At 33.2% G+C, this 18,879-nt stretch overlaps 1 protein-coding gene across 5 annotated transcripts in view; it reads right to left on the reverse strand.

The window, feature by feature from the left end:
* Window positions 1-16,253, reverse strand: part of si:dkey-19a16.4 — a 43,369-nt gene extending 27,116 nt beyond the window's left edge. For 2 of the 5 annotated variants that reach the window (XR_015521218.1, XM_087302882.1), the window contains exon 1: window positions 15,736-16,253. Coding sequence is in view for 3 of the 5 variants with exons in the window: in XM_087302882.1 (XP_087159008.1) it covers window positions 15,736-15,790 (55 nt within the window). In the remaining 2 variants the exon portion in view is untranslated. The remainder of the gene's footprint in view (window positions 1-15,735) is intronic. The other 3 variants (XR_015521217.1, XM_087302883.1, NM_001135552.1) reach the window with 3 other exon arrangements.
* Between the last annotated feature and the right edge of the window lie 2,626 nt (window positions 16,254-18,879).

Below are 18,879 nucleotides of genomic sequence, written 5' to 3' on the forward strand. Positions count from 1 at the left end.
TATTAACATATTATAAAGTGCTATAAAGACCGCATTTGAAATAAGTAGAAAAAAACAATGGTCAGTTCTTATACAGGACATCCCATACTATATGTGCACTTCACATGAAACATTTTTACTGCAGCGTTTTTGGGAAACAGGGTATTAACATATGATAAAGTGCTATAAAGAGCCCATTTCCAATAAGTAGAAAAAAACAATGGTCAGTTCTTATACAGGACATCCCATACTATATGTGCATTTCACATTAAATCTCTTTTACTGCAGCATTTTGGAGTATTAGGTTACTAATGTAATTCAAAACATTATAAAGACCCCATATCAAATAAGTAGAAAAAAACAATGGTCAGTTCTTGTACAGGACGTCCCATACTATATCTGTACTTGACATGAAACCTTTTTACTGCAGCATTTTGGAGAAAGGGGGTATTTACATAATATAAAGTGGTATAAAGACCCCATTTCAAATAAGTAGAAAAAGACAATGGTCAGTTCTTATACATGACATCCCATACTACATATGTACTTCACATGAAACCTTTTTACTGCAGCATTTTGAAGAAACGGGGTATTAAGGTAATATCAAGTGCTATAAAGACCCCATTTCAAATAAGTAGAAAAAAACAATTGTCAGTTCTTATACATGACATCCCATACTATATGTGCTCTTCACATGAAACCTTTTTACTGCAGCATTTTAAAGAAACAGGGTATTAATATATTATAAAGTGCTATAAGGAGCCCTTTTCTAATAAGTAGAAAAAAACAATGGTCAGTTCTTACACAGGACATCCTATACTATATGTGCACCTCACATGAAATCTTTTTTACTGCAGCATTTTGGAGAAACTGGGTATTAACCTATTATAAAGTGACATAAAAACCCCATTTCTAATATGTAGAAAAAAACAATGGACAGTTCTTATACAGGACATCCCATACTATATGTACACTTCACATGAAATCTTTTTTACTGCAGCGTTTTGGAGAAACGGGGTATTAACATATTATAAAGTGATATAAAATCCCCATTTCTAATAAGTAGAAAAAAAATGGACAGTTCTTATACAGGACATCCCATACTATATCTCTACTTCACATGAAACCTTTTTACTGCAGCGTTTTGGAGTATTAAGTTACTAATGTAATTCAAAACGTTATAAAGACCCCATTTCAAATAAGTAGAAAAAACAATGGTCAGTTCTTATACAGGACATCCCATACTATATGTGTACTTCACATGAAACCTTTTTACTGCAGCATTTTGGAGAAACGGGGTATTAACATCATTCATAGTGCTTTAAAGACCTCAATTTAAATAAGTAGAAAAAAAGACAATGGTCAGTTCTTATACAGGACATCACTTACTATATGTGCATTTCACATGAAACCTTTTTACTGCAGAGTTTCGGAGAAACAGGGTATTAACATATTATAAAGTGCTATAAAGAGCCCATTTCCAATAAGTAGAAAAAAACAATGGTCAGTTCTTAAACAGGACGTCCCACACTATATGTGCACTTCACATGAAACCTTTTTACTGCAGCGTTTTGGAGAAACAGGGTATTAACATATTGTAAAGTGCTATAAAGAGTCCAATTCTAATAAGTAGAAAAAAACAATGGTCAGTTCACATACAGGACATCCAATACTATATGTGCACTTCACATGAAACCTTTTTACTGCAGCGTTTTGGAAAAACAGGGTATTAACATATTAGACAGTGCTATAAAGAGCCCATTTCCAATAAGTAGAAAAAACAATGGTCAGTTCTTATACAGGACATCCCATACTATATGTGTACTTCACATGAAACCTTTGTACTAAAGCGTTTTGGAGAAACAGGGTATTAACATATTATAAAGTATTATAAAGACCACATTTCAAATAAGTAGAAAAAAACAATGGCCAGTTCTTATACAGTACATCCCATGCTATAAATTTACTTCACATGAATCCTTTTTACTGCAGCATTTTAAAGAAATGGGGTATTAACATAATATAAAATAACTTAATATAACGATTTAGTCTCCACTTTCCTTACTAATATGCAACTCCCTCTCTGACTCCTCCACTAATTATAAAAAAACACTAATGTTTTGCTTCTCACACTCTTTACACACCTGAAACTTGCCTACAGCACTTATTCATTGTTGCTCTAACAGTTGTGTAAATTGCTTCCTTGTCCTCATTTGTAAGTCGCTTTGGATAAAAGCGTCTGCTAAATGTAAACGTATAAAGTACTAAAAAGACAGCATTTTAAATAAGTATAAAAAAACAATGGTCAAATCTTATACAGGACATCCTAATCAATGTGTGTACTTCACATGAAAGCTTTTTACTGCAGCATTTTGAAGAAACGGGGTATTAACATAATATAAAGTACTATAAAGACTGCATTTTAAATAAGTAGGAAAAAAACAATGGTCAGTTCTTATACAGGACATCCCATACTATATATGTACTTCACATGAAACCTTTTTACTGCAGCATTTTAAAGAAATGGGCTATTGATATAATATAAAGTACTATAAAGACCGCATTTTAAATAAGTAGAAAAAAACCATTGTCAGTTGTTATACAGGACATCCCATACTATATGTGTACTTCACATGAAAACTTCTTACTGCACTGTTTTGGAGAAGCGGGGTATTAACATAATAATATAAAGTGATATAAAAACCCCATTTCAAATAAGTAGAAAAAACAATGGTCAGTTCTTATACAGGACATCCTATACTTTTTGTACTTGACATGAATCCTTTTTACTGCAGCATTTTGGAGAAACGGGGTATTAACATAATTTAAAGTACTATAAAGACTGCATTTCAAATAAGTAGAAAAAAACAATGGTTAGTTCTTATACAGGACATCCCATACTATATGTGTACTTCACATTAAACATTCTTACAGCACTGCTTTGGAGAAATGATGTATTAACATAATATAAAGTGGTATAAAAACCCCATTTCAAATAAGTAGAAAAAAACAATGGTCAGTTCATATATAGGACATCCCATACTATGTGTGTACTTCACATGAAACCTTTTTATTGCAGCATTTTGAAGAAATGGGGGTATTAACCTATTATAAAGTGCTACAAAGACCGCATGTCAAATAAGTGGAAAAAACATTGGTCAGTTCTTATATAGGACATCCCATACTTTATGCGTACTTCACATGGAACATTCTTACTGCAGCATTTTCGAGAAATGGGATATTAACATATTACAAAGTGCTATAAAGACCCAATTTCTAATAAGTAGAAGAAAACAATTGCCAGTTTTTATACAGGGCATCCTATACTATACACATACTTCATGTGAAGACTTCTCACCACATAATTTTGAAGAAATTGGGAAATAACAAAATTCAAGTGTTTTAAAGACCCCATTTTTTAGAGGTAGAATACAAAAATAGTCAGTTTTTTGTAGAGGACATCTCATAAAATTTGCATACATCATATGAAGCCTTCTTACTACTACATTTTAGAGGAATGGGGCACTAACATAATATGAAGTACTATAAAGACCTCATTACTAATAAGTAGAAAAAACAATAGTCTGTTGTCATACAGGATGTCCTATACTTTATGCATACTTCATGTGAAAACTTATTACTGCACCATTTTCAAGAAATTGGGTATTAAACTTATAAATTGCTTTAAAGACCCCTTTTCTAAAAAATAGAAAAAAATAACAATGCTCAGCTCTTCCTATTGCTGAATACTCGTAGAGGACATCCCATACTGTATGCATACCTAATATGAAACCTTCTTACGGCCACTTTTTGGAGAATTGGGGCATTAACATAATATAAAGTGCTTTATGTTTTTGTACAGGACGTCCCTCACTGTATGCATAATTAACATGAAACCATCCTACTGCGGCATTTTTGGTGAAATAGGTATCAACTTAAAGTACTATAAAGACCTAATTTCTAATAAGTAGAAAAAAACAACGGTCAGTTCTTGTACAGGACATCCCATACTACATGTATTTATCAGATGAAGACTTGTTACTGCAGTGTTTTGGAGAATTTGGGCATAAACATTATATAAAGTGATTTAAATACCCAATATCTAATAAGTAGAAGAAAACAATGGGCAGTTCACGTTCATGACATTCCATAATATATGCATACTTTACATGAAACCTTGTCACTGCAGCATTTTGGAGAAATGGAGGAATAATAACATTCAAAGTGTCATAAAGACCCAATTTCTAATAAGTAGAAGAAAACAATGGTCTGTTCTTAAAAAGGATGTCCCATACTAAAGGCGTACCTCATATGAAGACTTCTTACGGCAGCGTTTTAGAGAAAAGGGACATAATTACCTTTTAGATGGCTATCAAGACCCCATTTCTAAAAAGTAAAAAAAAAAAAAAAAAAAAAACGGTCAGTTCTTCAATGGACAATTCAGTGGTCAGTTAGGTTGATGGCATCATCCCAACTGTCTCAAGCTATTATTGTACCATTACAACAAAATGATATTATTGGGGATGATGAGTGGTGCTGCTCCAAATGTAGGGTACAAAGACAAAGACAAAGACAAACCAAATATGTTTGGTTAATTTCATAGAGATAGTTTACCTAAAAGTGAAAATGAACGCACTATGCACTGGCAATCAAATGGTTACAAACATTTATTAGTTCCTTCTTTTGGTTGAACACAAAAGATATTTAGAATGAACTTGAAAACTGGTAACCATTGACTTCCATTTTAGAAAAAAAAAACAATTACTATGGAGGTCAATAAATATAGTTCCTCAGCAGGAAGGGAACTGCAATTTTGTGTATCCCTGACACATTTGGAGTTGTGGAAAACTGTGATGTGCTGTCTATCCTTGACACATTCGTCCTGTATCAAAACTGACCATTATTTTATTCTACTCATTCGAAAGTAATAACGCCCCATTAATCCAGATCACTGCAGTAACAAGTCTTCCTATGAGGTATGCATATAGTATGTGATGTCCTGTAAAAGAAATGACTGTTCTTTTTTCTACTTATTAGAAATGAGGTGTTTGTAGCAATCTAAAAGGTAACAATGTCCCAATTCTTCAAAACGATGCAGTAACAAGTCTTCGTCTGAGATATGCATATAGCATTGCATGTCCTGTACGACTGATCAATGTTTTCTTCTACTTAGTAGAAATTGGGTCATTATAGAACTTGCTGCAGTAAGAAGTCTTCATATGTACAAGAACTGATGATTTTATGTACTTCTTAGAAATTGGGTGTTTATATCCATCTGAAAAGTAATAATGTCCCAATTCTCCAAAAAACTGAAGTAACAAGTGTTCATGTGAAGTACGCTTATAATATAGGATGTCCTGCATAAGAGCTGACCATTGTTTTCTTCTACTTACAAGAAATTGGGTCTTTGAAACACTTTAAATTATGTTAAACCTCATTTCTCAAAAACCCTGCAGTAATAAGGTTTTTATGTGAAGTACACATTTACTATGGGAAGTCCTGTACAATAACTAATCATTGTTTTTTTTATACTTTTTGGAAATGGGGTCTTTATAACATTTTGAATTATAATAATACCCAATTGTTCAGTAAAAAGGTTCCATGTGAAGTGCAGATATAGTATGGGATGTCATGTATAAGAACTGACATTGTTTTTTTTTTTTCAACTTATTTGAATTGGGGTCTTTATAACACTTTATAATATGTTAATACCTAATTTTTCCAAAACACTGGAGTAAAAAGGTTTCAGGTCAAGTACACACATAGTATGGGATGTCCTGAATAAGAACTGACCACTGTTTTTTTTTCTAATTATTTGAAATGCGGTCTTAATAGCACTTTATAATATGTTAATACCCAATTTCTCCAAAACGCTGCAGTAAAAAGGTTTCATGTCAAGTGCAGAAAGTATAGGATGTCCTGTATAAGAACTGACCATTGTTTTTTCTACTTATTTGAAATGGGGTTTTTATATTACTTTATATTATTATGTTAATACCCCATTTCTCCAAAACAGTGCAGTAAAAAGGTTTCATGTGAAGTACACACATAGTATGGGATGTTCTGTATAAGAACTGATCATTGTTTTTTTCTACTTATTAAAAATGGGTTTTTTATAGAACTTTATATGTTAAAACCCTGTTTCTCCAAATGATGCAGTAAAAAGGCTTTTTGTGAAGTGCACATATAGTATGGGATGTCCTGTATAAGAACTGACCATTATTTTTTTCTACTTATTTGAAATGTGGTCTTTATAGCACTTTATATTAGGTTATTACCCCGTTTCCCCAAAACAGTGCAGTAAAAAGGTTTCATGTGAAGTACACATATAGTAAGGGATGTCCTGTATTTGTCACACCTGTTGCAGTGCCCTAGTCTGGACACTTGAGGGCACTAGTTTGTTTTGTAGTTTCACTTCATTTCCCATAATCCTTTGTATTACTGATTGTGTTATGTTACAGCTGTTTTGTGTTTGTTAATTTAGTCCTGTCTTTATAAACCCTCTTGTCCTCTGTTTTAGTTGCCTTAGGATTTTGTTAGTTCCTCACATCTGGTATGTTTGTCTGGTTATCTAGGTTTTTTTTGTATTTCAATTATTCTTGGATTCCTGTTTGTGTTCGTTTTTGTTAGCACTTGTTAGCACTCCTACCCTGTCCTTGTATTTACCCGTTTTTGGATTTTTGCCAGTTACTTCGTCTGATCATCTAGTTTTTTGTATCTTGCTTCTAGTTCTGTGCAAGATTTGGAAATCTGTCTTTTTGGATACCTTAGTCTTTTTGTTAATAAATTGCTGCACTTGGATTTCTGCATTGTGATCATTCCCCATTTCGTGACAGTATTAGATCTGACCATTGTTTTTTTTTCTACTTTTTTTAAAATGCAGTCTTTATAGTACTTTAAATTATATTAATACCCCATCTCTGAAAAATGCTGCAGTAAAAAGGTTTCATGTAAAGTACACATAGTATGGGATGTCATATGTCAGAATTGACCATTCGTTTTTCTACTTATTTAAAATGGGGTCCTTATAGTACTTTATACTATGTTAATACCCTGTTTCTTTCAAATGCTGCTGTAAAAAGGTTTCAAGTGAAGTACATAAATAGCATGGGATGTCCTGTATAAGAACTGACCATTGTTTTTTTCTACTTATTTAAAATGCGGTCTTTATAGTATTTTATATTATGTTAATACCCCGTCTCTTTTAAATGCTGCAGTAAAAAGGTTTCATGTGAAGTACATATATAGTATGGGATGTCCTGTATAAGAACTGACTATTGTTTTTTCTACTTATTAGAAATGGGGTCTTTATAGCACTTTATATTATGTTATTACCCCATGTCTGAAAAATGCTGCAGTAAAAAGGTTTCATGTGAAGTACACATAGAGTATGGGATGTCCTTTATAAGAACTGACCATTGTTTTTTTCTACTTATTAGAAATAGGCTCCTTATAACACTTTAAATCATATTAATATACAATTTCTCCAAAACAGTGCAGTAAGAAGGTTTAATGTGAAGTACACCTATAGTATGAAATGTCCTGTATAAGAACTGACCATTGTTTTTTTCTACTTATTTAAAATAAACTCTTTATAGTACTTTATATTATGTTAATACCCCGTTTCTTTAAAATGCCGCAGTAAAAAGCTTTTATGTGAAGTACACACATAGATTAGGATGTCCTGTATAAGATCTGACCATTGTTTTTTCTACTTATTTGAAAGGGGGTATTTAAAGTACTTTTTCTATGTAATACCCTGTTTCTCCAATATGCTGCAGTAAAAAGGTTTCATGTGAAGTACACATATAGTATGGGATGTCCTGTATAACAACTGACAATTGTTTTTTTCTACTTATTTGAAATGGGGTTTTTATATCACTTTATATTATGATGTTAATACCCCGCTTCTCCAAAACAGTGCAGTAAGAAGTTTTCATGTGAGGTACACATATAGTATGGGATGTCCTGTATAACAACTGACAATTGTTTTTTCCTTCTTATTTAAAATGCGGTCTTTATAGTACTTTATATTATGTTAATATCCTTTTTCTTTAAAATGCTGCAGTAAAAAGGTTTCATGTGAAGTACACATATAGTATGGGATGTCCTGTATAAGAACTGACCATTGTTTTTTTCTACTTATTTGAAATGGGGTCTTTATAATGTTTTGAATTACATTAGTAACTTAATACTCCAAAACGCTGCAGTAAAAAGGTTTCATGTGAAGTACAGATATAGTATGGGATGTCCTGTATAAGAAGTGTCCATTGTTTTTTTCTACTTATTAGAAATGGGGATTTTATATCACTTTATAATATGTTAATACCCCGTTTCTCCAAAACGCTAGAGTAAAAAAGATTTCATTTGAAGTGTACATATAGTATGGGATGTCCTGTATAAGAACTGTCTATTGTTTTTTTCTACTTATTAGAAATGGGGTTTTTATGTCACTTTATAATAGGTTAATACCCAGTTTCTCCAAAACGCCACAGTAAAAAAGATTTCATGTGAAGATCACATATAGTATAGTATTTCCTGTATAAGAACTGACCATTTTTTTTTCTACTTATTTGAAATGGACTCTTTATAGCACTTTACAATATGTTAATACCCTGTTTCTCCAAAACGCTGCAGTAAAAAGGTTTCATGTGAAGTGCACATATAGTATGGGACGTCCTGTTTAAGAACTGACCATTGTTTTTTTCTACTTATTGCAAACGGGCGCTTTATAGCACTTTATAATATGTCAATACCCAGTTTCTCCAAAACGCTGCAGTAAAAAGATTTCATGTGAAATGCACATATAGTATAGGATGTCCTGTATAAGAACTGACCATTGTTTTTTTCTACTTATTAAAAATGGGATCCTTATAGCACTTTATAATATATTAATACCCTGTTTCTCCAAAACGCTGCAGTAAAAAGGTTTCATGTGAAGTGCACATAGTATGGGACGTCCTGTTTAAGAACTGACCATTGTTTTTTTCTACTTATTGGAAATGGGCTCTTTATAGCACTATAAAATATGTTAATACCCAGTTTCTTTAAAATGCTGCAGTAAAAAGGTTTCATGTGAAGAGCACATATAGTATGGGATGTCCTGTATAAGAACTGACCATTGTGTTTTTCTACTTATTTGAAATGGGGTCTTTATAGCACTTGATATTAGCTTAATACCCCGTTTCTTCAAAATGCTGCAGTAAAAAGGTTTCATGTGAAGTACATATGTAGTATGGGATGTCGTGTATAAGAACTGACCTTTGTCTTTTTCTACTTATTTGAAATGGGGTCTTTATAGCACTTTATTTTATGTTAATACCCCCTTTCTCTAAAATGCTGCAGTAAAAAGATTTCATGTGAAGTGCACATATAGTATGGGATGTCCTGTATAAGAACTGACCATTGTTTTTTTCTACTTATTTGAAATGTGGTCTTTATAGCACTTTATATTATGTTAATACCCCCTTTCTCCAAAATGCTGCAGTAAAAAGGTTTCATGTGAAGTACACATATAGTATGGTATGTCCTGTATAAGAACTGACCATTGTTTTTTTCTACTTATTTGAAATGCGGTCTTTATAGCACTTTATATTATGTTAATACCCCCTTTCTCCAAAACGCTGCAGTAAATAGGTTTCATGTGAAGTACAGATATAGTATGGGATGTCCTGTATAAGAACTGACCATTGTCTTTTTCTACTTATTTAAATTGGGGTCTTTATAGAACTTTATATTATGTTAATACCCCCTTTCTCCAAAATGCTGCAGTAATAAGGTTTCATGTGAAGTCCACACATAGTATGGGATGTCCTGTGTAAGAACTGACCATTGTTTTTTTCTACTTATTTAAAATGTGGTCTTTATAGTATTTTATATTATGTTAATACCCCGTCTCTTTAAAATGCTGCAGTAAAAAGGTTTCATGTGAAGTACATATATAGTATGGGATGTCCTGTATAAGAACTGACCATTGTTTTTTTTCTACTTATTTAAAATGCGGTCTTTAAAGTATTTTATATTATGTTAATACCCCGTCTCTTTAAAATGCTGCAGTAAAAAGATTTCATGTGAAGTACATATATAGTATGGGATGTCTTGTATAAGAACTGACCATTGTTTTTTTCTACTTATTTGAAATGGGGTCTTTATAGCACTTTATTTTATGTTAATACCCCATTTCTCTAAAATGCTGCAGTAAAAAGATTTCATGTGAAGTACATATATAATATGGGTGGTCCTGTATAAGAACTGACCATTATTTTTTTCTACTTATTTAAAATGCGGTCTTTATAGTATTTTATATTATGTTAATACCCTGTCTCTTTAAAATGCTGCAGTAAAAAGGTTTCATGTGAAGTACATATATAGTATGGGATGTCCTGTATAAGAACTGACCATTGTTTTTTTCTACTTATTTAAATTGGGGTCTTTATAACACTTTGAAATATAATAATATACAAATTCTCCAAAACACTACAGTAATAAGGTTTCATGTGAAGTTCACACATAGTATGGGATGCCCTGTATAAGAACTGACCATTGTTTTTTTTCTACTTATTTGAAATGCGGTCTTTATAGCACGTTATATTATGTTAATACCCCCTTTCTCCAAAACGCTGCAGTAAATAGGTTTCATGTGAAGTACAGATATAGTATGGGATGTCCTGTATAAGAACTGACCATTGTCTTTTTCTACTTATTTGAAATGGGGTCTTTATAGCACTTTATATTATGTTAATACCCCCTTTCTCCAAAATGCTGCAGTAATAAGGTTTCATGTGAAGTCCACACATAGTATGGGATGTCCTGTGTAAGAACTGACCATTGTTTTTTTCTACTTATTTAAAATGTGGTCTTTATAGTATTTTTTATTATGTTAATACCCCGTCTCTTTAAAATGCTGCAGTAAAAAGGTTTCATGTGAAGTACATATATAGTATGGGATGTCCTGTATAAGAACTGACCATTGTTTTTTTCTACTTATTTGAAATGGGGTCTTTATAGCACTTTATTTTATGTTAATACCCCATTTCTCTAAAATGCTGCAGTAAAAAGATTTCATGTGAAGTACATATATAGTATGGGATGTCCTGTATAAGAACTGACCATTGTTTTTTTCTACTTATTTAAAATGTGGTCTTTATAGTATTTTATATTATGTTAATACCCCGTCTCTTTAAAATGCTGCAGTAAAAAGGTTTCATGTGAAGTACATATATAGTATGGGATGTCCTGTATAAGAACTGACCATTGTTTTTTTCTACTTATTTAAAATGGGGTCTTTATAGCACTTTGAAATATAATATTATACAATTTCTCCAAAACACTGCAGTAATAAGGTTTCATGTGAAGTTCACACATAGTATGGGATGTCCTATATAAGAACTGACCATTGTTATTTTCTACTTATCAGAAATAGGGTCCTTATAACACTTTAAATCATATTAATACCCCATTTCTCCAAAACAGTGCAGTAAGAAGGTTTAATGTGAAGTACACACATAGTATGAAATGTCCTGTATAAGAACTGACCATTGTTTTTTTCTACTTATTTAAAATAAACTCTTTACAGTACTTTATATTATGTTAATACCCCGTTTTTTTAAAATGCTGCAGTAAAAAGCTTTTATGTGAAGTACACACATAGATTAGCATGTCCTGTATAAGATCTGACCATTGTTTTTTTCTACTTATTTGAAATGCGGTCTTTATAGCACGTTATATTATGTTAATACCCCCTTTCTCCAAAACGCTGCAGTAAATAGGTTTCATGTGAAGTACAGATATAGTATGGGATGTCCTGTATAAGAACTGACCATTGTCTTTTTCTACTTATTTGAAATGGGGTCTTTATAGCACTTTATATTATGTTAATACCCCCTTTCTCCAAAATGCTGCAGTAATAAGGTTTCATGTGAAGTCCACACATAGTATGGGATGTCCTGTGTAAGAACTGACCATTGTTTTTTTCTACTTATTTAAAATGTGGTCTTTATAGTATTTTTTATTATGTTAATACCCCGTCTCTTTAAAATGCTGCAGTAAAAAGGTTTCATGTGAAGTACATATATAGTATGGGATGTCCTGTATAAGAACTGACCATTGTTTTTTTTCTACTTATTTAAAATGCGGTCTTTAAAGTATTTTATATTATGTTAATACCCCGTCTCTTTAAAATGCTGCAGTAAAAAGATTTCATGTGAAGTACATATATAGTATGGGATGTCCTGTATAAGAACTGACCATTGTTTTTTTCTACTTATTTGAAATGGGGTCTTTATAGCACTTTATTTTATGTTAATACCCCATTTCTCTAAAATGCTGCAGTAAAAAGATTTCATGTGAAGTACATATATAGTATGGGATGTCCTGTATAAGAACTGACCATTGTTTTTTTCTACTTATTTAAAATGTGGTCTTTATAGTATTTTATATTATGTTAATACCCCGTCTCTTTAAAATGCTGCAGTAAAAAGGTTTCATGTGAAGTACATATATAGTATGGGATGTCCTGTATAAGAACTGACCATTGTTTTTTTCTACTTATTTAAAATGGGGTCTTTATAGCACTTTATTTTATGTTAATACCCCATTTCTCTAAAATGCTGCAGTAAATAGGTTTCATGTGAAGTGGAGATATAGTATGGGATGTCGTGTATAATAACTGACCATTGTTTTTTTCTACTTATTTAAATAGGGGTCTTTATAACACTTTGAAATATAATATTATACAATTTCTCCAAAACACTGCAGTAATAAGGTTTCATGTGAAGTCCACACATAGTATGGGATGTCCTGTGTAAGAACTGACCATTGTTTTTTTCTACTTATTTAAAATGCGGTCTTTATAGTATTTTATATTATGTTAATACCCCGTCTCTTTAAAATGCTGCAGTAAAAAGGTTTCATGTGAAGTACATATATAGTATGGGATGTCCTGTGTAAGAACTGACCATTGTTTTTTCCTACTTATTTGAAATGTAGTCTTTATAGCACTTTTTATTAGGTTATTACCCCGTTTCTCCAAAACAGTGCAGTAAAAAGATTTCATATGAAGTACACATATAGCATGGGATGTTCTGTACAGGAACTGATCATTGTTTTTGTCTACTTATTGGAAATTGGGTCTTTATAACACTGAGTAATGTTAATACCCAATTTCTCCAAAACACTGCAGTAACAAGTCTTTATTTAAAGTTTAGAATGTGATGTCCTGTATCAGACCTGACTATTGTTTTTTTTCTACATATTTTAAATGAGCATTTTTTGTCCAAATTGCTGAAGTAAAAAGTATTCAGATGTAGTATATATGCATATAGCATGGGACATCCAGTATCAAACCAGATCAGTCTTTTATTTAACTTATGTCAAACAATGTATTTATGCACTTTAAAGACTTTATAGCTCAATAATAGCACATTTCTCCAAAATGCTGCAGTAAGTTATTATGAGGTATGCATATAATATTGGATGTCCTGTCCATTGTTTTCTTCTGCTCACATGAATGAGGTCTTTTACATGAGGTATGCATGTACATCCTGTATCAGAACCAAACTTTGTAGTTTTTCTACTTATTTCTTTATAGCACTTTAAAGTGTGTTAATGGTACATTTCTCCAAAATGCTGCAGTAAAACAGGCTTCATATGATGTATGCTTAGTATTTGACTGCCTGCATCTGATCTTATTGTTGTTCTATTCTACTTATAACAAATAATAAGGTCTTTACAGTCATCTAAAGTGTAATAATGCCCCATATCCCATATACTGAAAGAAGCATAACCTTTTAAATCCCCTTTAAATGAAATAAACATATATTTGTAATTCAAACAATGTTTTGTTGGATTACTTTATGATTGTTTTCACTTTCTGAGGTTAGCCACGTTGTATAAAATTGCATTTAACCTTATTTGCAATGTACTGTAGTTGGCTAGGAGAAGTAGAAACGCATTCTGTGTATTTAGAAATCGTATATTTATTCTGTCCGTTTGATCTGCTATAAAATCATTTGAAGCAAAAAGATAAACTTGAGGAAATTAAAGGTAAGCCCAGAAACCAATTTCTTAAAATAACAACAGTCAAACAAAGCTAATAAATTGTTTAATAAAGCATACGTGGGAGGAAAGGGGGATAAACTTATATTTCGTTGTTATCTCTCTTTTCTGGGCGAAATGGGTGCTCTCTGGAGCGCTCTCTGTGTGGCTGCTGACATTACCGTAATGATAATAATAGGCGCGCGCCGAAATATAAAGCGCGGCTGGCTTGACTGTGTTTTTCCGAACCGCGGCTGGCTTGACCGCAGTCATTTTTGTCCCAGTCCCCTGACCCTTGAAAGTGGGGTAAATCATGCAGGCTAATCTGGCATTTCTGCTTAAACTCACAGTATAAAACAGTAGCATTACAAAATAAACACATACTTTAACAGTTTAAAATAAAACTTAATAGAAAGTCGGTACTTACACTTTCCGTGTCGTGCCGGCCATTAGCGCATCCATGATCCAATCCGACAGTTGACGCTGTCACAAAAAACTAGGGTCCTAAAGATGCGGTCCTAAAAATGCGGTCCTGAGAGTGCAGCCACTCCAGTTGTGCAGGATTACCCTTCTCGTTGACGGCGCTCCATCACTCATGTATCCGGCAAACCTCATGCTTTACTCGGCCTGGACATTATTGAGACATGCCCCTGTCTTCGATGACTAGATAATAAATGTGTTATGATATAAAGTTTTAACCGTTTTTCATGCGAGAATGTAGTTGTTTTAAACTCAAGTCTGTGGTTTATTTATTAAGATAGTGCGTATTTTAAAATATTGTTTTGAAAATGCGGAGATATCTACGGTGGCCCATATGGGTGCCCAATATTCTTGAATCCGTCTAAAGCAGGTTGGTCAAGCTGACTTTGAAATCATTTTGTGTGTTTAACAGTCTTTGGTTACGTGAATCAATTATTTTTGTTCCAATTTACGTTTTGGTTTAGCACAAAGTTATGTTTATTAAATAGTATTTAATATTTCCATGTTACCTTATAAAATGAAGGAGCAGTGCACCCAAAAATGGAAAACCAGGGGACAGTTTTGAATAGTCTGAAGAAACTGGTTAGGTTATTTACTTCACAAAATAATTTGTCTAAAAATAAATAAACATAATAATCATAATATATATAGTGTGTGTGTAGTTGTTCTTGGTCATTTGCTGTACTGTATTTAGATGCACAGTAACTGATTTTTCCCCAAAATTCATTATAAAATCTACAGTAACATACTGTTTACCATGTTCACAGTATAGAAAAGTTGAAAATACATTATTATACTGTGAAAACAACAATATATACAGTAACACACTGTACACAGCTTATACAGTAAAAAACTGTTGAGAAATGCAGTATAATACTGTGAAAACAACAGAAATCGTTTACAGTGTAGCAAAATGTATATGTGCATTGTAAATTAGCAATTACAACATCTATCTATCTATCTATCTATCTATCTATCTATCTATCTATCTATCTATCTATCTATCTATCTATCTATCATCTTTTCCACTTTAAGTCTTACCGGTACGACGTTACCATTAATACTAATACTTAAAGCTAGCTTTACATAAAGAAAGACTGAAGGACTTCCCGCTTCATGTGCCTTTGGAGAACAAACTGAAACCTACACAGCGCAGGGCTGAATATGTGTCCTGGTGACTATTTAATTATTACACTTTCTTGCTGACAAGAGGATGTGAAATAAATGAATAAATAACCTTACCTTGCTTCAAAAGAGAAATCACTGCAAATAAAAGAGGAAACCCATTTTTCGCCATGACTCTTCAGCGAAACCAGTTAGCTCATGTGCAAGAAGTCTTTCTGTTACTGATTTATTTATTAATTTCCTCATAGGACGAGTTTAACCTGTTGCCTGTTGTGGGTGTGTGTTGGTGTGTGTGACATACAGTGCTTGGGCAATGTGATATTTGTTGTTTTAGTTAACGTGTAGCCACTTTGTTATCAATCCAGGTCTTTAAGAATTGAAGAATGTTTTAGGAAAACAAAACACTGTCGCACATTTTCGCCGCAATTGGATGTCTGTTCGCATTGCTTTACGATGAAAACAAACCTCATTGATTTTGCTTGTTTGAACTGCAAACCAAATCTTTCACACAGCTGAATGAACCTCTGACAAGTTTGTGTGTGCAGTGCGGAGAAGTTTTAAACTTCAGTATTTCCTGCTGATGTGCGGTAAAAAGACGTGGTGTAGCATGGTGTGTGTGACCCCCTTAAAGCCACAATGGATGTTCTGTTTCCACCACTCAGTGCATGCAGTAGACCAATCACAACAGACTGGGTCATTGGACCAATAGCTGCAGATTAGTGCCATGCAAAAGAGGGGTTTAAAATAAACAAATAAATCAATAAAATCGCTGAATAAATCATAAGGAATTAGTTGGGACAATAACGCATATTAAAGAACAATGAAAATAGTTTTTGACCCAAATGAAAAAAACTTTTTATAACATAACAGGGGCACATTAAAACATTATTTATGCATTATTTTACATAACATTCTTTTTTTTTACTTTACATTTCTTACTATTTTCCCCTCGCATATGCAAATTTATATCTGATGATTCAGATACATAGATATATACACTAGATATCACAAACGGACCCCGAGTATGCGTTAATACTGCTGCCACATTTGTACAGTGCTCCCAGGACAAATGTCATTCAACCGCAATGATCAAGACTGAAGTCAATTAGAAGATGCTGGTGTTAGATTCGGATTTCTGCCTTCCAATCCGTCCCAGCATGGATCCTTTTCTCATTATTTTATTAATATAATTATTTGAATGAGTATTTAACTTTGATGAATGAATAAGTGAACACACTGCTGTAAGAATGGTCATTGTCCTTGCTTCTCTCTTTGTCTATTTTAACTTTATTGCCAGGAGCCTCACGAAACTAGGTAATAGGTCATGGAGATCTCTCTCTCTCTCTCTTGAGTGGAAGCTGTGTTGAATCTGTTGACTGGGAACAACTGTTTCTATTGTTCTGTCTAGATATTATACTGTCTAAAGTGATTTGACTATTTTAATGGTTAACTCTTTTTAAAGGCATTTCCTTTTTATGACAGATAGACTTTGTGTGTAGTGAGAATATAACAGCAGGAATTTTAAATAAACCAGAACTAGTTTTGAACTAGTTTGATAAGACAGCTCACATTACAAGAAACAACCTTGAGTAATAACTAGGGCCAGACGGAACTTGCGGACGTTTTTTGCTGTTTTTGCGCAGAATTTTGGTAAAAATCTGCAGATTTATGCGGAATGGTTCTGGGAGTATCATAACTAAAACTTCAACATATTAAATGAAAAATAATACCGTATTTATAATGTACTGTATAATGTAACGTATTTACCGTATAATAATGTATTTAATTTTTACAATGGAAATCCAATTAGATCCACTATATTTGGTAAACAAAGAAAGTCTCTCATATAATATCTCTACTAAAAGACAGAAAATATTACTGTACAAACTATATTGTTAATAAATCAAATGAACATTTTCATATTAGTTAATAATATTACTGAAGTTACTTTAAAAACTGAATAAATATGCATTTAGTCACATTTACACAAGTAAATAAACAGAATTAATGATGGGCTAAAAATCTGCAGAAATCTGCTGAATTCTGCTCGCGCAGATTCCGTGAGGAGCTAGTTATAACAGTTTGTCTCTTGGGTGTGTGTATATGTATCCGATATTTAAGCCTTACAGGTCGGAGATCAGCTTGGAATATTCTAGGGTCGTCCTTACCCTAAAACACCATGTCGCCATCCATATCTGGATTCAGACACAATTCCTTATCAATGTACATATTTAGAATTGTCTATCTTTGCTTAACCGATTGGAACCGTCTCTCTGAATCACACCCTTTCTGATCTTGTGTATGTGTATGAGTAATTTCTGTATTGTAAATCAGATCGGCCCAGGCCCGGATTGGCTAATTGGGAGGACCGGAAGAATTCCCGTTGGGCCGGTCCGTTTTTTGGCCGCGAGGGCCGGTGTCCCTAGCTCCAGAATCTGCTGCTTTCAGCAGCAGTCACACTTTTTAAATTAATTTATTTGTTTACTTGACCACAGTCTTCTTATTCATTATTTTAATATAGTCAGTGGTGAACTGAGGTGGGCCGGTCTGAGGCTTGAAACTCCAGGGCTGAAAAGGAGTCCCACTCCGGCCCTAGATCGGCCAGCGATCTTCATTAAATTTTTTATTTTTTTTTGCGTCTACGACTCTAAGTCTTCTCTTCATCACACACAACAGACTTTTTATTTAACTGTAAATCTAGACCCATATATATATATATATATATATATATATATATATATATATATATATATATATATATATATATATATATATATATATATATATATATATATATATATATATCTGTGTGTGTGTGTGTATCTCTGGCTCTGGATGGCCAGTTCTTGACTGCACCTTGGTCCCACATTCATTTCAAAGAAGCACTACCCTATACCAAAATGGTGGCTGTATTGATGCATTCCTTCCAAAAGACAACAACATTCATTCATTCATTTTCTTGTCGTCTTAGTCCCTTTATTAATCCGGGGTTGCCACAGCGGAATGAACCGCCAACTTATCCAGCAACCCATCTCTGGGATACATTCCCACACACACAAACACACACACACACACTGCGGACAAGTTAGCCTACCCAATTCACCTGTACGCATGTCTTTGGACTGTGGGGGAAACCGGAGCACCCGGAGGAAACCCACGTGAACGCAGGGAGAACATGCAAACTCCACACAGAAACGCCAACAGAGCTGAAGCTCGAACCAGCGACCTTCTTGCTGTGAACGTGCTACCCACTGCGCCACT

The sequence above is a fragment of the Danio rerio genome, chromosome 22, assembly GCF_052040795.2.
Source record: "Danio rerio strain M-AB ecotype USA chromosome 22, GRCz13ab, whole genome shotgun sequence".
In the NCBI taxonomy this organism is placed as follows: domain Eukaryota; kingdom Metazoa; phylum Chordata; class Actinopteri; order Cypriniformes; family Danionidae; genus Danio; species Danio rerio.